Raw genomic sequence first — 21,227 nt, forward strand, 5'->3', positions numbered from 1 at the left:
TTCGGTGGCGCCCAGCGACGGGACAATGAGCAATGGCCATAAAGTAAAACACAAGAAATTTCACCTCAGGCTGAGGAAGAACTTTACACTGAGGGTGGCAGAGCTCTGGAACTGCCTGCCCAGCGAAGTCGTGGAGTCTCCCTCTCTGGAGACATTCCAAACACACCTGGATGCGTTCCTGCTCAGGTGGCCCTGCCTTGACGGGGGTTGGACTGGATGATCTCCAGAGTCTTTTCCCACCCTAATAATTCTGGGATGCTGTATGAATAAGAACTTGTAACTCATTTCCTGCTGAACCTCTCTACAAGAGCAAAAGCCTGGAAAGCATGACTTTCCCAGCAACAAACATTGCAGCATCCTCATCAGGGCAGATAGAACTAACTGCCTTTCTGAACAGCCACAACAGAAGAATTTTTATTTTTTCTCCCCTACAGAAATTGTAAACACGTAGTGGAGGCTCCAGTCTGGTAAACATCTCTTGGTTTATTTCCCATGCATGTCACAGTGCAGTCCCTTTATGAGCAGTGCAGAATAACAGCATAAGCCTCACTCCCCACCTCAGAAAATTCTGCTTCCTTGTGAGTATTTTTGTGGCCTAATAAATTCATGTGCATGTCTCTTGCAGACAATAGGGCTCAAAATGCAAAGATGATTTATGAGAATTCCACTTTCAAACAGCTATGTTTTAGTGCAGTATTTCAATAAGCACACAAAGAAATTTTAGAGGAACAAATCATTCATTATTCATGTATGCAAGTAAAAAAAAAATAAAAAAAATCACTGTTTGCAAAGTCTGATGGTCACTGGAGAGGAGAGGGCTGTGCAGTCCACTGCTGTCTTCCTTGTCAGCGAAGGGAAGCAGGGAGCCAGCCGACTGCATCCCACCCATGCAATTAGCAAAGGTCTCTTCATCAACCAGAAATTTGCACAGGATGCTTGAGAGGTTGGACAGGATGGTCATTAAGTAAATTAAGTTTCTGCAAATCCAGAAACACAAGTAGTGAAAAACAAATTCTCTGTCGTCTCTTGAGAAGACTGAATGTCCTACAAAAGAAATACAAGGAGAATTAAGTGGTCCACCTCGGGCAATACCAGTGTCTTGCATAACCTCTGCTATTGGGGTTTCTCAGCCCTATGAGTGGATTTCTTTAAACATTATACAAGCAAGGCATGGTTTATAGAAAGAGATGCCTTTTATTAGACCACGGCTGGCAAATCGAGACTGGGTACATAAAATATCTTTCTTCAGTGGAAATAGAATTCTGTTCTATTACCTTGAAAAATCAAGGTCAAATACAGCTTGGAGTCAGTTGCTCAGAGCTGAATCAGATGCATGTCACATAATTTTGGAAGTAGAGGTCGTTGTTTCCTGCAGACTAGAATGGATGTTAATAGGAAGCTAGAGGGAGATGGTAAACTCCTTGGAATATCCTTGGGGCAAAAGAAAAATAGGCAGTTTACAGCCTGTGGAACACAAAAGGACTAGTGAAGGAGGAGAGGGAAGGGAATATCTGTGCAGGAAGAGCAATTCTGAGTCTGTGGGCTTTGATACCCAGTACGTGCACCCACGGACCTGCAGGGCAGCCCAGCAGAGCCAGACCTTTTCCTGCTTCAGGTGTGTGCCTACCTGGATGGAAACCAGGTCACTGAACAAAGCCAGGTACATTCACAAGGCAGTGGGGCACACCTTGCAAAGACGGCTGTTTGAAGGGCTGAAGATTTGCTGAAGCAGCACGTTGCTACAAGCAGGGTGTTTGCACAATCTTTGCTTTAAGGAGAGCCTGTGTGGTCCTGCATGGTCTGCGGTGACATGGGCTGCTTCTTAGCAGAAGTCTGAATAAAGGCAGCACAAGCAGATTTGTCTTTGTTTCTGTCTTTACAGTTTTTAGAAGCATTGATATAAGTCCATATCTACATTGAAACTTCTGGTTTTTTTCTCTCTTCCTCCCATGGTCTTTCAGAACTCTACATTTCCCCACCATACAGGAGTTCCCAACTGTGGAATAAACCCAGAGCCGCCCTGGTGCCCCATCCAGGTTCCCACTGAGGCCTGTGATGATGCTGGAGATGGGGCAGAGCACGAGGCCACGAGTGACAGCCCCAAGCTGGAGCTGCTGGCACTGGGGCAGAGCAGGCTCTGCACAGCACAAGCCGGGGCAGGGGAAGGGCAGCAGCACCACAGACGTCAGGGAGGCTCCACTGTTGCCAGCTCATGGCTTTGTGTGGCCCCTCTCAGGGACAGGAGGAAAGGCTTGGCCAGGGTGAACACAGTGACGCTGCAACAGAGCATACGAGGAGTGTGCTTTGTGGTAGTATTTATTTAGGAACCGTGAGTAACTACAGCCGTAGCGGTCTCATCTTTGCAGTTCTGATGGTTTAACAAACAGGGAGAACATTAGCATATTTTTATTAAGGTACAAAATACACCCCGTTGTTGCCTAAAACATTAAAAAAGTGAGGAAAGCTCTGTATGCTCTAAATCAGATTCAAAACCTTTCTGCATAAGGAATTGTGGCAATACTGTGTTTAGTATAACAAGAGGTTTTTATCAATCGAAAAAAAAAGACATGCTGGCAATCTGAACTTAGCAACAAAGAGTAAAGCAGTTACAAACCGTTGTGTCATCCACATTAGTTGAACTTTGAATGTAGAAGAGCAAATCATATGAAACACATACATAACTAGGTAATATCAAACAACCTAAGGTTGATAATGTACACACCTGTATTAAAGTACACTGACTACTTAATGGTGAGGATTTAAGGTAATGTTTTTTTTTCAAAAGAGGTAATCTTTGAAATGCAAATGGTTGCACTTTACACACAAAAAGTGGAAAAGAAAAAGAATCACTTCTGGAATGATACATAGATATAAGACACACTGGTTTCGGATTATGCATAATCACCTTGCAGCCTCTGATATTACCTCTGAACAACAAAAAAAATTAAAAAGTGCCAATACTGTGAAAGGAAAGCAAAGTTAATAAGTCTGAGTGCGTTAACCATTTCTGAAAAAAAAAAAAAAAAGAGAAAAGGGGGGGTTTGGAATTCTTTTGTTTTTCTGCGTTTTTAAAAAACGCAACAGCCTTACTGGTGCAGGTTCAAGACAAAAACAAGACAATCAAGCTCATAAGGTAGAAATAGGTCCTATATAGGTTAAGATTCTTTGGAAATTGCTAAGAATAGAGGAGTCTGTAATCCAGCCTACTATCTTTTTGGCTACTCAAAAAATCTGTGGGAGTTTCCAGCTTATCATCAGTTGAAATCTGTTTTGCAATTGCCAAATAAATGCAAGTAAAACTTTAACTAACCTGGGATTCCATTCACACACATGCACAGAGAAATCACTGATTGTGCAGTAACCTGTTTTTCCACAGCAGCATATATATAAATCATAAGTCTTTATTAGACTGACCAGAAACACAGAAAATATTCTCAGTCTTTGTGTTTTCATTCTGTTTCTTAAGTAGGCAGCTGCAACTGCACTGAAGTGAAAGGCTCCATAAGGGAAAGATGACAAAGTGGGATCAGCTGGCTAAAAGCAAGATCAGGAATATCTCAGGAAAACATCTGGATGTTTAATGCTAGCCAGTAATGCAAGGGCACTAACATCTCACTGACAGAGGCAGTGAATGTCTGAAGTTTGGACTGGAACTCTGCTTAAAGCAAACGAGAAATGAACCATGCCAACATACAAATTGCAACACTGGCTGTGTCAAACCTTCCCTTACAGAAGATAGAGCTGAGGGGATAGCCTATTCTTCAGGACTGGAGAGATTCACTGCATGTCTGGCCAACAATTCCTTTAAAGCAGATCTCAGGGAGCCAATTCAGCTGCGGTTTTGGCTGAGAAAAGTGATGGTAAAGAGCAATGAGCTCAGTAAACAGTAATTTTTTCTTTAAGATATGCAGAATATCACTTGGTTTCCATACATTTGATTTTAAAAGTAGTCTGGGCATCTTAGTTGATGGCTTGCTTAAAGTCAGTCCAATCATACTAGCAACTTTAAAGCCTGCTGGTTTGAATTAATGCCCATACATAAAGCTAACAGGTATCAACTGATCAGGCTGAAATAACAACCCCCCAAAGACCTACATTTCACACAAGGTGCTTTTGATAACTTGGTTTTCTGAGCCTTATAAGGAGAGTCTTTAAATATTGGTTTTTTTAGTCTTGTTTCATTCTTCCTCCTCTTCATCTTCTTCTCCTTCTCCCTCTCCTTCTTTTGCCATTGTTTCCACAAGGAGCTCTGCGGTGCACGTGGCTTCCCCAAGGCTGTTAACAGCCTTGCAGGTGTATTTGGCATCATCGTCCCCACAAACTTCAGAAATAGTCAAAGAACAGTTCCCTTCCTCATCGTAATCTATCTGGAAGTGACGGGACTCCTTGACAGGCTGGTCATCCTTGAACCACATCACCTCGGGGTCAGGATAGCCTGGAAGAGCAGACAGAGAACCGTGACTGCAATAAACGAGCATTAACTTAGCGCTAATTACCTTATGCTCTAATTCCTGTGCATGGACGTGCCAACGTATTGATAGAGAAATATTTCATTGACTCCTATGGAAAATAAATGTAGATGAGGTGAGGCTTTTTTACTTCACATTTACCTGAAACTATTTTTTATGAACAGCAAAAACTGCATGTGAGCACTGCGGTACTTGCTGGATTCCTGTTCCAGTCCTTCAGCAGTGCCTGCAGACAGCTTTTTGTGTGCTGTAGCCATCAGCCAGTGGGAGCTCCTGACGGTGCATCTGAGGCTCACGTTACACTGCAGCTTCTCCGGAGACAACAGTTCCCAACAGCGAGATTTAGAATTTCAAGGGTAAGCTGTTTTGGCTTTACAATGTAATATCCTTCTCAGTTTGCTTTGCTGTGGCTGTTCTGAATCTTCTTCCTCCTAATCTGCTCCTTACAAATCAGCCTGTCCTGTACATTGCACTCCCCTTTTCTGTGTTTGTTAGGGTAAGTGAGGAAGTCTAAGAAAAACATTTTAATTGTGCATCTCAACAGGAGTTTCAGAGCCTTTTGTGAAGCAAATGGCTCTGCTAAGCTTCCAGAACAGCGCTGTACAATGCCTGCTGCAGAACAATCCCTTATACAGTACTCTTGGCTGCTGTAACAAATTGAAGGTTTGTGGTCTCAGCCAAGTTCTGGACTGGGACAGGAGGGTAACTCCCCACGGAGCAGAAATAAAGTACAGGAATCCCTAATACACAGTAAACATTACAGCAATACACTGCAAAGTTTGGAACATCAGCTGTGGTACATCCATCTGTTTTATTCCATGCAGTACTTGTGCACGTACCCCTCACGCTGAGCATCCATCAGCAATAATAATCCATCCTCACATCTCCACTGTGAGGTAGGAAACACAAGCAGGGAAAGACTGGGAGCACAGAAACAAACAAGCAGGTCGATGAGGCAGTTTCTGATTTCCTCATTTTTAGATTATAAATTAACTTGTACACATGCAGAATGGTACTGACCCTACCCATTTTGTTTTCACAGATCTTCTTTCTGAATTTCTAGTTCATTCACAGCTGAGATACAAAAGGTTCAGTCTCATTGCAGGAGAAGTGCCAGTGGTCTTGGCTTTTAGACTCTAGGGCTGACCATGCCCATGTTCCTTACGTGTCTTCTCAAAAACTTATACTTTGCATGTTCTAAAGTGAGGTTTCTTGTTTTAACTTGTAAGTTAAAAAACGCCAAACAACAGAACAGTATTTTCTAGACGTGACTTATGTGACCAGCACAAGAATATTATCTTTACTTCTCATGCGTGATTTGTTTGCCTTTAATAAAACGTATGTATAGCTTGAAGTTGTCTTGAGGTGACCTGAAACTGGTCTGTCATTTCAGACAACTGACCTCCTACTAATTCTTGATCTCTGGCTGGCACTCTCTTATTCTATTGGAATTTATGCTTCTACTTTGCATCTTGCTTTTACTGTTCCCTCAAAAACCAAATGACAGTTTCCTCTGGCTATTCTAAATTAGTGATTCTCATGTGGACTCCTGGAGACTTCTGTTCTATGGCAAGCCCAGAACAAGCTCCAAATAATTTCTGTTATTGCAACACATTTGTGCTGTGACATGCAGGTATTGGTAAAGGAAAATGGCACCAACTCAACAATAATCCTTTAACAGAAATAAAAATTGAAAAAGTCAAACTATTTCCCAGTGTGGAAAGCTGAAAGGGAAGGAAAGAAAGAAACAGGCTTATTCAAAGTACCTTCAATTTTGCAGTCAAATCTAGCAGCACTTCCTTCCACAACTTCCATGTCAAGGATTTTTTTAGTAAAATATGGCTTTACGTGGGGCTTTTCTTCGGCCACTTCTTCGAGGAAAGCATCTGGAGGAGAGCAAAGAGGTAGCGAACAATTTTACAGGGCATGTTCTCAAAAGATGTTTTTTAGTTTTTAATTACCAGATGGTAATGAAAGCATCTTTTATTTCACTTAATTCTGTCAGACTAACAGGACAGCGAGGACGCTGGCTGCTTAGCTTTGTGCCAGCTTTATGCAGCTGGACAAGGATTCAGGCCATAAATAGAAAGAAATGGACGTGCAGAACCACCATGCTACAAATCCTCAGTATTTTTCCCTTTAATTCATTCCTAACCAAACCTGGACTTTTGCTAGTCAGAGGGATAAACGAGTTCCACTTGTATCAGGCCCACAGTCTATGTGGATTTGTCAAAATTACTTGTTTGATTTTCAGCAGTATCAAACATTTGCACCTCTGGCAGTTACACACCACTAATTCACATTTCACCTGGGGATGTACGGGAGTAACGCAGACATTTCCTTAAATGCCCTGTCTGAGGAGCATGGTTAATGCAGGGTGTGTGCCATGGTTACAGCAAGTGTTAATACTTTAGTGCTTGCTTGCATGAGAAGGCAATACATCACTGTCAACTTTGTATAAACATGCATTCCCAAACTCAGAGAAAGTGCAGCTGACAAATCTGCCTTAATTCTTTGGCTTTAAAAAGAAAAAACTTTACTGCCTGTGCTTATAGTAGCATTCTGAGTAGCAGGACAATGTAAGAACAGTGAATTTTTGACAGATTTCCTTAAAAAATAGGAAAAGAGAGAGAGCAAGCGCAGGAATATCCAAGTCAATGATTGGTCTCTAGCAATTTGCTAAAAGTTTTAGTAGGATTGATTCAGAGACAGGTGAAAATATGGGGCAGAAAAAATCCTTACCTTCATTCTCTGCTTTGTCTGCATTTATAGGGCTGGTAGGCGAGCTCCCAGAGGCCTTCCTCCCACTCATACCAGAAATCATTGCCATGGACGACAGTCTTCCTATTGCTCGGACAGCATGGCCTGTTTTCTAAGACATAACAGAAAAGGCTTCTGATCAATCCAATCCAACAGGCATGTGATTTTCTGCAACAATCGTGCTTCGGACAAATTATCTGCGATCTCTGCAAACCTCACTGGAATTGGTGGACAAACTGCTTATATATAGCTCTGTTGTTCTAGGAGAGACAGAGCAGGCTGGACTGAATTACCAAATTTAGTTGCAGATATAAACTTCCCCTGATGAACTCATACCTAAATGAATGTCTCTGTTAGCTGCGGATAAAAAGCACTGTGCGAGAGGAGGGCCAGCAGAGAAACCCTGTCCTGCGTAACGGGAACTGAACTCTGGTGGGGGACACCTCCCTCCACAGCCTTCTGGGCTGGGCTGAACTTCATCCAACATGGCTAACGAGCTGATATGAAATGAATGAGAAAGCACCATCTGCATGATGGGAGCAGACCTCTGACAGGACCCAGGATCAACCACCAGGCTACTAAAATATGCTCAAACTGTGGGGGCTGTAGTACAGACACTTGTATTGCATGAACTTCAAGAAACGAGTAGAACATAAGAGGGAATGTAAGGTAGATTTACACAAATTAGTGTTTTGTAGACTACTCAAAAGGATCCAGGAATTCACACAGCAACTCCCCTATCAGCATGGCACAGATAGACCTGCTATTCCAGTTCCAGCATTAGGAAAAAAGAAAACATGAATATGTCACAGAAAACCAGTCTGACTGAATGCATGGGAAGCTGGGGAGGTTCGGGGAGGTTCCAACAACACAGAACTCTTGGCTTAGTAGAATGAAACTGCCACAAAATACATTTAGGGAGGCCAGGCAGGTAAGTTTTACCTGAGCTATTCAGGTTTGTTAAGAATTACATAATCCCCCAGCTCTCAGTTGCCTGGAGAGGGCAGGGAAGAGAGAGAGGTGTACCCCCAGAAGAGCAGAAAAAACTATATTTGAGCTCATACACCTTTCAGTAGCCTGAAATGGGATTATCCTGTGTAATCCATGTGCAGCTGTGCATCCTCTACTGCTCAGCTGCAGGAACCAGACCTGCTGTCCTGCATTCCCATCCTGGCCATGCCAGAGATTTCACCAGCAACAGAAACCTCCTGGTGTGATGCGTTCCCCAGAATCATAAACATTAAAAATAAAGAGACTTAATAGGCTATTCAGCCCAATTCCACGTCTTCTTCATTACCTGCCATTTTCTTCTGGCCATATATTTCTTCATCCTATCTTTGGAAAGTTTTTTGGCTTCCATGTTTTTGGTGTCTTTTTGCAGCCAGGGATGCTGAAGACATTGAGTACAGTTTAAGCGACTCCTGTTTTTGTATAAAAAGACCAGTCAGTGTTGCCAATAACTAGAGAGGAACCTACCTGCTGTAACATTATTTTGTGCTCTCTTTGCTGGGAGCTGATTTTTCTGTTTCCTAAATTTAGCAATAAAGATCACATGGTTTTGCTCTCCCAGCCATTCTAACTTCTTAAGCTCACTTTCACAATTTCTGTAGATCTTTGTGAGAGAAACCCGTGCATTTTTAAGTGTTAATAAAACATTATAAAACAAAGCAGGAAAAGCTGTATGTTTTAGGCATGGGACACATACAGCAGAGGCACAATGGCAATGATTCAGCTGCTTCATGCTGGCAGAGCTCTGTCCCAGATCTTCTTTCCTTCACTTACAGAGATTTCACCATCCCACCACTTGATACCCTCCTGAACATGTAACAGGACAGAAATCTCTTGCCACACCTATTCTTCACTTTGCTCAGGGTGCACAGGTAAATAACCCTCTGTTCTCCATCCATCCACTTGCAAACTCATTGGAAGAAGTGTTTCCTTTCCTTGGTTTGCTCAGACACTTCTGCAAACAGTGCTTCCAACTCTGATTTTTTTTTTTTGCCCAATTACTACACTTCTAGGGAAGCAGCCCACTCAGAGGTACCACACTTAAAAGCGCCACACGGCAGAACTACACCGCATTCGGAGCAAGACGGAAGGTGTCATGCAGGAATGTGTGTCACGCAAGAGCAGGGATCAGAGGGGCCACACAAAAGCCCTGGGTGCCCCTCTCCCTACAGGAGGGAAGAGCACAAAGAGCTCCATTCAGCCCCCTGCACGCTGTGAGTGCAACAGAGCGCTGCACACACACAGCCGGGCGGGCACGCACAGCTCCCTGGCAAGTACGGCCAGAGGTGCCACCACGGCTGTGTGGAGATCCACTGGGGAACACCAGTGGCAACTCCAGCTAAGCCCAAACACAGAAGGTGCAGCAAGTAAGTCCAGCTTTACTTCATGTCTTTCTTTAGTAGATTGCTGATAAAGTCCTTGGCATCGTCAGAGATTTCATCGAAAGCCTCATCATCGAAGTCCCATGTTGCTGAGGTGACATTGGCAAGGGTTTCGTTGTCGTTGTCTCCCATGAAAGGAGAAAGTCCACTGACCCTGGGGAGGGAACAGACACAGACACAGAACAAACCATGGTCAATTTGCAAATTACAGGAGGAGCAAGTTAAAATCGCATGTGACATCTCCCATACTCCGCAGTTCTTTGTCAATAAAAACTTGCTTTAAAAACTTAATTGAATTTTAAAGGACTCAAAACTAACTACAGATAGTCTTATCGGAAGGAAACTGGAATTTTGCCAGCAAAACTGAAAGGCACATTTTTCTAGTTTCCTTCTCTTTTCCCAAGACCTTTTTGAGGAGAATTAGAATTAGGTGAAGTTGGAGTAAAGTAGTTTGTTACATGACTTGTCTAGTTCTGCATAAATACTACTGGATTTCTCACACCAAATTCAGTGGAATATTATTTTTTTCCCCCTGGCATTTCCTCAGAATCACAGAATTGTTAGGGCTGGAACAAACTTCTGGAGGTCATCTAGTTTCAGGGTGATTTTGCTGCCTTTACTGTCAGTCCAAGGGCATTTTTGTACATTTTATTCCATTTACTCCTGCAGAGAGACCCCATTCAGAAGAAAGATGCATAATGAAATAATGAAATCCATAGGGCTATTTTGTAAACAAACCCACCCTGAATTATACAGGCAGATAAAACAGCGCTGCATCACTGCAGGCTCTGGAGTTATGCAGATGCATTCAGCAGTAATTTGGTCTTTATCTTCTCCATCAGTCAGGATGATGCATGAGATGGAAATAATGCTCTCCTATAACCTAAGTTGAGCTTCCAAGGCATTTTATACAATATAACTGATAAATTGCCAGTGAAAGGCTATTACAGAGCATCATGGTGTCATTTTTGCAGTCTCTTTCTCCAGTCAAGCATTATCCTTTATTATACTGTGCATCTGGATACTTTTAATGCCTGTATATATCACACTTTCAGTAAAAACTTAGGGATGAAAGGTTGCTTATTCCTTAGAACTACAAGTAATTCACTTTTCCAGGTCTTCATGGCATGCAATTTACAGAATAACCTATTCTTCATGAATTTTTACAGACTATATTTGATTTCTCTGTACAATTGTGTTAACCAGTCCCACTTCTTTCTTTTTAATACAGAAAAATAACTAACTTATTAGGGTTCTGAAAACACTACATGGAAATAATACTGTATGAATATCTTGGTGCCACTGAATATCACAGAACAGACTGGTTAAAAAAAAGATTGGGGACAAATAAAGTGAGCTATTAGATTAATAATATTAGAATTATCTCCTTCAAAGTTAGTTTGCTTCTTTTTTGGCTCTTATTATATTCAAAATCTGATTTGTTCCTAAGCATTTTATTTTATTTTATTTTATAAGCAAAGCAGAAACACACTCTTTGAAGTCTCACACAGACCAGACACTAAATCTTTTACCATTTCTGGAAGTTGTGTGCAGTACAGCAGAGTCTAGAATCTTACACGTATACTTCAGAAACTTCTCAGTAATAATACATGAGCTGAAGATAAAAGGTTTGTTTATTCTCAGGCAGAACAAGGTAAATCAGAACAGAATGTATTTGCTGTCTCACTTTCCATTATATGTGGTGCACTCGAATGCAACAGTGAATTCTGACTTTGTAAATGTGTGAGGTGACATAAACCATAAATTTATGAAGATACAATAGGCACAAGTTACCAAAAGCTGAAAAATGAACATACCAAAAATTCTCCCATAAAGCAACTTTACCATGACTGTTCCATGTCAGACACTTACTTTACTGGAGGAGAAGGTTTGTGCCTGACAGGACAGCACTGCAGAGCTGGCACAGGCTCAGGCAGGCTCTGCTCTGCCCACACCCCCTCCAGCCCTCACAGCCACGTACAGCCAGGAGGCACGGGAATCTCTGTCCTGGAATCACAAAGCATGCCTGCAGGACCTTAAACCCACCTTCTCTCCCACAGCTGAACATTTGCTCAGTTATGACAGTGTCAGTGTTCTCCATAATGTTTTAGCAAGTGAAAAAGATCTCGTGCAGACCGCAGTTCTGATTCTGGGTTCCACAAACTGACTGCTTTGTCTCATTTTTACCTTGTGGTAAGAACAAGAGTCTCAGCCAGGCCAGCAGCTTATACAACGACAGGTCTGTGAAGTATTCCTTTAGCTCATTGTCAGAAAAGGGGATGCACATTTTCTCTTCATCCAGTTAACCTCCAGAAGACACACCTCTGCAGCCAGAGCAATAACAATCCCATTTCCCTTCAATACCTGATCGAGGTATGACAGAGGTGACCTCTGCACAGTATTACCACAAATAGTGCTGTGCAGCTCTTGCACTACATGGGACGAGATTTTGGCCTGTTTCCAGAGGTTAAAGCTGCAGTAGTGAGAGATCATATGCATACTAAAAAACCTGCTATAGGTACAGGACATTGCTTCCTGTGTAAATACCACTGCTCCATGGTGCTTTAAGGGGCAGTGCTTGTACTGCAGGTCCCACACAGCTTTTGAAGGGTGAGGATAAATTAAAGGAAGAGAAGATTAGAGAAGGAAAAAAATTCTTTGGTTGTTGTTTTTGTGTGTATTTGGGGTTTTTTTTTTGTTGTTGTTTTTTTTTTAATTTTAGAATTGTATGACATAATTCTCTGTTAAAATTTTAAATGCTGTGGTAGGATTGCTAGATCCCATGCATTTGGTAAATTACCAGGTGGGTCTCAGTTAAGCCTCCACCCACTTTGTCATTCCTGAACAACAGTGTTAACAGTGCCCATTCAAACATTTCAATGAACCTATTTTCGTATTTCTGAATGTGCTGTTGTAGATTTACAAAGCTCAAATAATTTTCTCTCTCCACTACAGTTTTACACTGTGAATCAGTTGCCTTGTTGTGGAATACTTCTAAGGAGAACTAGATCCTTGTCTATAGTCAGAAAACAAAATCCAGCAACTAGCGTAGATTATAGCCAGAAATTTTTATCTCTAGCATAGATTTCACTGACCGAAGTCTTGGTCGTTCATTTCTTAATAGCCATTTAAAGTAATAATGGTCCAGCAACTCTTTTGACAGATAATGGAAACAATTTCTTTTTGGAATGCTGAAGTGATAAAGATGAGCTACTACTCCAGAAAATTAACACTGAGCTTACACTGTGAAGTTACTCTTAGACAAGCAGCAGGCTGTTGTTTACTGAAAACATTTTTCCAGCTACTTTACCAGGCATCTTCCTGGCATGTTAAGAACCATTTGTTTAGAAAGTCTTTCACAGTTTCCACTTCTAAATAAAGAAGAAATATATTTTATCCTCTAGGAGTTCCTTAGCATTTATTGGTCTGTTCTGACAAAGCTGTGAGTGCAGACTCAGAAATGTTAAGATGAAAAGGGTCCAATGTGGATGCAAATTTCATTGCCTGTGTAGCAAACACCTTGGCATTTCAACTGGAAATCTCTGCATTAAGACTTCCACTAATGCAGGGAAGATAGCTTTGCTGCTTGTCTCAAAGGGTGAGCGTTCCTCTGCAAGCAGTGCTTGCAGCACCAACTGCCTGGGGCTGCTGGCACTCAGCTCCTCCTTACAGGCTTTGCCTTGCACTGGCAGCACAGAAAAAAGTAACACATCTCAGTATAAACAGGTCTTGTGTCTGCTTCTGATAAACCTGTGCAGGGCAGGTCAGATAAGCATGTGATGATGACACCTGCACCCCGGAGATCATGTAGAGAATTAATTCTTTTTCAAGTGAACTAAAGCAGATAGTCTGAGGATACTTTGCCAGGGACATGAATCCATGGGACACTTAGCCCACAATGGTCCTCCCTGGAAGAAGGCAGACCAGTGAGCCCAAGGAAAACAGCTCATTGCTGAAGCAAGAGCGTTATTGCTGTTCTTGTTTCACATGCCCAGTGGATTAATGAGGAACTACAGTCTGCCAGTTCCACTGAAAAAATAAAACATTTTCTTTTTAGTGGTACAGTCTGACATTAAAGCCTTCCTAAGTTGGTTTAAGGAAAGAACAAGGAGTGCTCTCACATCTTTAATATAAAGAGGTATAAATTTTTAGCATGACACAAAGCCAAGTATAAGCCAACAGTGCCTTCCTTTATCCAGGTTCCAAGCCAGAACACCCGAAAGATGAATGATGCTGAAAGACCTTTCAACCAACCCAAACTGCCAGACAAGGGAGGGGGAACAGCAGTGATGAACAACTCAATGGATAAAAGGCAAAGGGAATGTCTGAAGAATCAAGCTGTGTGCTCTTAGGAAGGTTCTGAAGGAAAAGAGGATACAGCAAGATACAAGCAAAAATGTGATATTAAAACACAGCCTAAGATAAAGTTTATTAAAAATGTATAATTGACAGAGATCAACTATGCTGAAAAGATAAACACAGCCTGGCACCGATAAAGCAAGGAGAACTATTGGAACACAAGCAGGGGTTTGAATCAGTCACAGACAATTCATCCCTGAAACTACTTGGATCCTGTGGCACCAGAATGAAAAAGGCAATCCACATTCAGTATACACCCATGCAGTGCTGAAACCTTAGACTAAAATTTGGTTTGAAATAAAAATCTGAAATTGTTTCAGATTACTAAATATTCAAAACAATGACTATCCAAATTCATCATCAGAAATACCTAGAAGTAGAAAAAACATGCTAATTCAGCAATGCCCAGAAGAATAAATGGAACAGAAAGAGCTGGAAAGAATTCAGGAGGTTTAACCTTCATTAGATAAAGATTATTGTAAATGCAGGAAGAAACACTGAAATAGACATAAATGGAGATGATATACACAAGCTATAATATTTGTGGCCTGTTATTTCAAAGGCAATAGATCAACTTAAGTATGTGGAACAGTACTGTGATGCAGAACAGGACAGAGTACAAGATAAAAGTGGAAGATAAAAGCATGAGGTGGAGAATACAAACGGAAATTTAAGGAAGAACAAAGACAGATGAAGAGACAGGACTGAATAAGTTATCCAGGAAGATTAAAAGGATTTAATATGTAGTTTAGAAATGTAAAAACGGAACCCATGAACTGCAGGATGGAATTAAATCAGTCATGCCATAAGGAAGACAGATGCAGTATCCCAGCAGGGAGTGCAATATCTGTACTTACATCTGCATAGCAGAGGGCTGGGGAGAGATTTTGCTGCAGGGTTTTGAAGGAGTGCTGTCACCCTGCTTCCTACTTAAGATTACATCCCAACCATTTATTCTTCTGCAGAGAAGACCCTTCACTTACAGAGATCACTTCAGCAGCTCTCTGCTAAAGCCAGTTTGCATTCATCGTTGTGCAGCACATCATGGAAACACAGTCACTTCCTAGGCGGGTGTTGTGTCAAGTGATGCTGTTCCCTGCTGTTTCCCTTGGGATGGCTGATGGGCACAGCAGCTTTGGCAGAGCTGCCCTTAGGTCCTCAGGAGCTCTCCTCTGCCTGCATGGCCCCACTCCTGCTGCAGGGGAGAGGGGATGCACATGCCCAGGTAGGAGCATAGTGATGGTGTGTGAGACCAAGTGAGTGTGTCTTGCACTTTGGGCGTGAGATTTGGCAGTTCTGAGCAAAATGGGAAAGCAGAACTGCAACTAAAGAGAGATGCAGCTCTCAATGACTTTTATTTGCATTCTGTAATGATGATGTGATAGCTCATTTTGGATGATGGTTCATAGATGTGAGCCCATAAAAATTGCTGGGCTGTAAGAAAGTTAAGACAGATTGAGAACCTCTGTCAGTCTGGGGTGGAGAGGTAAAGTCCAAGTGATGACTCACGGGTCTTCCCTAACTTCTACTACTTTATTCTTATGGCAAGAAAGATAAAAGCCGATTATCACTGCTAATTATTATTGTGGCAATAGCAATGCATCAAAAGAAATATTTTCCATTGTGTTTCGGTAATGTAGATTTCCCCTCACGACCCCTTGAAGGGTTAGATGAGCTTAAATATACTTTAGCGAACAAGTAACGTCATAATACATTTCACAAGGCATATCCGATCGGCTGAACGGGTGTAACACCACCCATCAGCAGAACGGTACAACATCCAAATATCCTGCTTGGCACAGAGAAACCGGGAAGAAGCAGACCGGTCTTTGGCAAGACGCGTCCTCTTTTCCCCGCTTGTTCCCTTCGCTTTGTCTCAGCCGACGCCGCCGGAGCGGCAGCCCTGGCTGTATTTCCCGGGAACATTCGGTGCCAGCACCGACTCGTGCCTCGCTGCTCAGCCGGGAGCAGCGGAGCCCCGCCAGGGCCGCTGGTAAAAGCCCAGGAGCTGCGGCGGAGGCCGGGCAGGCGGCGGGCCGGGCGGGCTGCAGGCGGCGCTGCCGCACCGGGGCACGGCCGGGCCGGCCGCTGGCACCGCGCTGCTGCCTGGGTGGGCTGCGGGACCGCCGCGGCCCCCACAGACAGTGCGGCTCTCCAGATCCACAGAGAAGTGCTTGGGAGTGAATGGAAAATAGAAGTCCTGTAAATAAATCGGCAGAGCGAAGTGACCTTAAAGGGTGGAGCGCGCTTCACATCTGAAACCGAAGATAACAGAAATATTCCGAGTCTTTGTTGGGAGTAAGAGGGAGTTGATGTGGTAGCTTTTGCATAGGCCAAGTAAGGAAATTGTGTTGCTTAGTTTGGAAATGAGAAGAGCGTGAGGAAGTGCAGGCTCATGAGAAAAGCAGGAGAGCAGAACGACTGAGTAAAACGGAGGCGAACAACGCTGCACTGCAGGTGTCACGGAGCCAGACAGCCAGGGCAGAGGGGACTCTTTAATAAAGGAAGAAAGGCATTGAGAGAGTCTCTTAGAAGAACCAGAGCAAAACAGATCTGTCACTAACTTACTATTGAGGCTGGAATAAGGGAGAAAGAATCTGGGCTTCTCTTTTCACTTGTTTATATGGCATCGAATGTGTAAAATCACTGCTGGAAGAAAAGCACTTGCTGGTCTAGGCATGAATATACTATTTCCATATACATTTCTCTAGACTCACTGATGTTTATAAGAATGCTGTATCAAATCATATATAAAAATCAAATCTAATGCTGAAATATGTAACCAAGAGCTGCAGCCAACCATCCTCTAAAGTGTTTCCACGAGCTTAATCTATGCTGCTTATAAAATGTATTTACACAGTGGTTTGTGCTTGGTAATAAATTAAAATGCACTGTGAACAGATATGGTAATGCTGGGATACTTCAGCATGTCCCACGAGACCCCAAAGTTTCACAAATTTTTCTCTCATGGAATAAAAGAATGGAAATTACTGGTTATTAGTGCATGCCCAAATATTTCTCTTTAACATCCGGAAAGGAAAAATGGTTTGAAGTTAATAATAAAACAGTCATATTGTCTTTTTAAATGAGATGAAGCATTGCTGGTTTATGATGTAAGAGATACAACACCAAACAGTTGAATTTCCAGAACTGCCAGTTCTGCAGTTTAACAATTGCACCCTTCAAAGATCAGCAAAGTTTTATTAAACGTGCTGGAGCTGCTATTACAACACAAAAGACCTGAAAACTTCAGAAGTTGATGAAAATTTTGTATGTTCAGCCAGTGTCATGATTTGTAAATTTAAGAATAGAAAAGTACTCACAAAATGTAGCAGATAACTCCTATACTCCACATATCTGTTTCATATCCAATAGGTTCATAGTTTATAACTTCTGGAGCCACAAACTCAGGTGTCCCAAAGAGAACTTTCAGAGAGCCTGCATTTTCTGTGAAGAATGAATGAGAAAACCATTAACTACTGCATGGAGATTTTTACAAAACACTTACTGTCCAATAACAGGAAAACTGGATTTGCCCTAATATTTGTGATTTTGTTAAAGATCCGTATCAGAAGAAATAAATGATGCCTGAATTGCTGTTTCCTTAGCTGATACACGTCTAGCAATAATTATTTATTAAGCATCGTCAAGTACACAGCACTGTGCAAGGCACATAAGAAGGTTCCTATTGCATGAAGATTCCACAGGACCAAATGTGTGAAAAAGGAGAGCCATCAATACTTAATTCAGATTTGTATGTGCTAAAGTAAAAAAGTCTTTGAGCCTCCATCCCTGTAGCAGTTGCACAAGAGAACTGCAGGATTCCAGTGTCAGAAAGAAGGTACAATTTTAACAAATTATTGAATATTTATCAAAGCTTGGGGCTCTGCACGTTGTGGTAAAAAGAACCAGTAGCGTTCAAATTATAACAATAGGCAATAATGATCCAACACATTTTCTTCTAGTGTAAACAGGAAAGAAAATCAACAGTGGGTTGCATGCCTCTTAAATTTGAAGTGGCTCAGTGAACAAGAGGAGGAGCAGATTATGTGCACCAGTCAGATCATTACTTCACAGGTAAAACTGGACTTGGACATGCTGTCAAAACCAGGCTGCCTACAAGCACACCTGGGGTGAAGGGGAAGCCCAAATCACCAGCTGTTAGTCACCAGCTGCTCCAAACTTCTATTCAGCTGGCCTGTAGCACAGGTATTCTAGATTTGCTCTGCTTAAACACTCTGTGGATGCTTTTAAAATGATTTACAGTGAAGCTACTGCTACCAATATGAACTGAAAGAATGAGGTCATGAAACACATGAACTGGCTTGACATTCTTCCTGTGCTGACCCACCAGTATTGCCCTGCTGGAAGATACAGTGATGGAGGTAAGAGAAAAACCTGTTCATAACCAATTACTGCAATATTATGCTGCCAGTGTGTGAGTGTGATGTCTACCCTCCAGTGTAGTGTGAAACACTGAGTCAATAAGTTAAGAGATTCTTAGGCAAATGTCAGCAGGCTCATTTTTATCAATTCTTGTTTGAAATCTGATGGGAAGAAGAAAAGAATAAGCAAGGTCAGGAAGAAAGAAAACTAAGGAATAGTTTAGGGACTGAGGGTAAAAAAAACCCACCTCCCAATATTAGAATTGTATTGTAAAAATAAAAAAAAGTCAGAATATAAATTGTGTCTGACTTGAAACAGGCTTGGATTTAGGTTGAGAAACTCATGTCCAGAGTGCACATCTGCCTGAACCATCAGTGTATGCTTTAAGTGAGATTCATTGCATTAGGTTTATCTTTTGTGCAAGAGCAGCAGCCAGATTAGGCACAGTAGAATGTCCTAGTGAGGAACCATTGCTCTCCCAAAGAGATTTGCCATCTAAACAAAACAGATATGGATGGGAAGGCAAACAGATGTAACACATTCCAGTCCTGCTCCTGTTAAGATTACCTTTTAAGAGTACAGGGATTAGCAGCTTTATAATCAAGAGAAAAGCTAAAAAATCCTCAAACAACAGCAAATCAAAGTTTTGCAGAGTCTACAAAAGAAGCAACCTGTCCACAGCATTGAATCTGAATAGAATATTTTTATTTACCAGAACTTAATTTACCAAGTTTTACAACTTAAATACTGATCCCAGTACAGACTCCACTCCCAAACTTAGCTGCATTGAAAGCTCTTGAGGCATTTCATGAAATGTAATCAAGCACCTGAGAAAATGCTCTTTTGAGGTAGACAAATCCCCAATTTACCAAATGAAATCTGAAACATATATGGGGTTAATAACTTGCTTAATGATTGAACCCCATGCTTGAGGCAACTTTTGAGCACAACCACAATTCACTTGCAGTTGTGCCAGTTTCCCATTTTAAATGCTGTGACACCCTTTTTTGTTCTGTTCAGGTGTGGTTATGGTAAATTAATTGCAGAAACCTCATTTTCACATGTTTCCCCTGCTCCCACCATTTTTAGAGACAGAAACAGACCTCTTTACTCTGAAACAGCTCCGGGAAATAACCCAGATCCACCCATGCAAGCTCACCAACATCAAAACGCTCCTGCTCTCTGACTATCCTTTAAAAAGCACATTTAAAATATATTCCACAATATCTCTACAGTCACATAACCAGAGTTTTCTTACTCCAAAACATAGGATATTTTTTCTAACATGGCATCTAAAATAACTTAGCCTAAAAGAAGGGCAGTGTGTTCACCACAGTCACAATGGGAAGTGAGAGATCACTTTTCTTTCCGAAGTGCCATCAGGAAGCCCAAGATCTCATTTTCCCATCCACCTTAATTTTAAAGTCAGCACTTATTTTTCTTTTTTTTTAAACTGTCCTTACAAGAAATTACTGAAATTTATCACAATGAACCTATTTTCTAAAAGCTTCATCACGATCATCCAAGTCTCAGGCTCAGATTTTCACATCCAAGTTTGGAGGCTTTTCTGTGCACTGTGTAAACTACGATGAGCAACTGTGTATGCAAAAGGCTGGTGTATGACATGGGCTGCCCACAGGTCAGAGAAATGGAGAGAAAGGGAATTTTTTGAAAATGTGGCATTTGAGTGCAAGCATACAGTGTGAAACAACTGACACAGCATTTTCTGTGTATAAAAGATAAAAGAAAGGAAAAGAGTAAGACTCTTTCAATGCAGTAATATGTCAAGTCTTTACCCAGTTGTTTACAAGCTTAGTACACAAGTAAGATCTGTGTTTGGATATCCCTTAGTTCAGATAGAAAGCTGACAAGCTAGCTGGAAACTGTTGCTGACACTGTGTATAAGCAACTGATTAAAAAATATATCTTTACAGTACTCAAAAACCATTCTCTTTTCTCCTCAAGAAGTTTATCTTAAACAATTTTCTACATGTGTTCCTCAGCACACCAAAAAAGGTCAGGAAAATATCCCACTGCAGCTTTGGTATTTCCTGACAGTGCAAGAGAACTAATTAGCTGCAGAAGATGACTGCAGAAGGAGCTGATCCTAATATCTTTAAAACTGATCAAAACATTGAATATTTGGAGCCACTAGTTTGCACTAGTTACTAAAAGTTAAATCTCAGAAGTTGAAGTGCAGAATCAGCCACTGCTCCCTTCAGCAATCCCTTGGCTGAGCAGTTTCTGCTCAGTCAGGGTCAGGTCTGTAGGATGAGGGCACCAATCCCACATCTGTCAATGCCAAAGTGAATTTGACAGCCAATTTCAAAGTCACAAAGTTTGAAGGAACCACAAGGAGGAGGAATGTACCCTCAGTGCCCCACATAAGACAACTGGCATTAGTGCAAAGTGTTTTTAGCTATTTTTGTAAGTGAATGAAACAGTAAAAGTTGTTTTCTACTCTTGGAAACCATCTCAACTGAAATGTTACAACTGTTTTTTGCAATTAAAACAGTGCTGATGCTTGCTGGACGTGGAAGGAAAGGCCCTTTCTCTTCCTAGGGAATGCCACCCACGATGGAGTTCCCCAGCATGGCAGGCTGATGGACAGAAATACCTACAATGGAACCTGGCAAGAATTAGCAGCATATTAAACCACATGAATGTACAGCACTGTAAAATCAGAATCAGCATTAGTGCCCACAGCTCTCATTCTTCTGCACTGAGAGAAGTTATCTGGAGTTTATTGATTCTAGAGCAGCTCACAAGCTGGTGTCAGCCACGCCATGCACTGCCACAAGATTAACAGAAAAGTGGGAAAGCTGATGGATATGAGCAGGCTACTGAAAATAGGATTTTCTGT

The 21,227-nt window shown here is 41.7% G+C and overlaps 1 protein-coding gene across 4 annotated transcripts in view; it reads right to left on the reverse strand.

Moving 5' to 3' along the window:
* Nucleotides 1–2,298: 2,298 nt before the first annotated feature.
* MYLK (myosin light chain kinase) overlaps nt 2,299–21,227 on the reverse strand; it is a 194,260-nt gene continuing 175,331 nt past the window's right edge. For 3 of the 4 annotated variants that reach the window (XM_015634874.3, XM_015634872.3, XM_015634873.1), the window contains 6 exons: nt 17,302–17,425; nt 9,621–9,773; nt 8,527–8,650; nt 7,212–7,341; nt 6,236–6,355; nt 2,299–4,435 (listed from right to left, as the gene is read on the reverse strand). In XM_015634874.3, coding sequence (XP_015490360.1) covers nt 4,179–4,435; nt 6,236–6,355; nt 7,212–7,341; nt 8,527–8,650; nt 9,621–9,773; nt 17,302–17,425 — 908 coding nt within the window. In that variant the 3' untranslated portion in view covers nt 2,299–4,178. Of the gene's footprint in view, nt 4,436–6,235; nt 6,356–7,211; nt 7,342–7,565; nt 7,662–8,526; nt 8,651–9,620; nt 9,774–17,301; nt 17,426–21,227 lie in introns of those variants that run through there. The other variant, XM_015634875.3, reaches the window with a different exon arrangement.

The sequence above is a fragment of the Parus major genome, chromosome 7 (genome assembly GCF_001522545.3).
Source record: "Parus major isolate Abel chromosome 7, Parus_major1.1, whole genome shotgun sequence".
NCBI lineage: Eukaryota > Metazoa > Chordata > Aves > Passeriformes > Paridae > Parus > Parus major.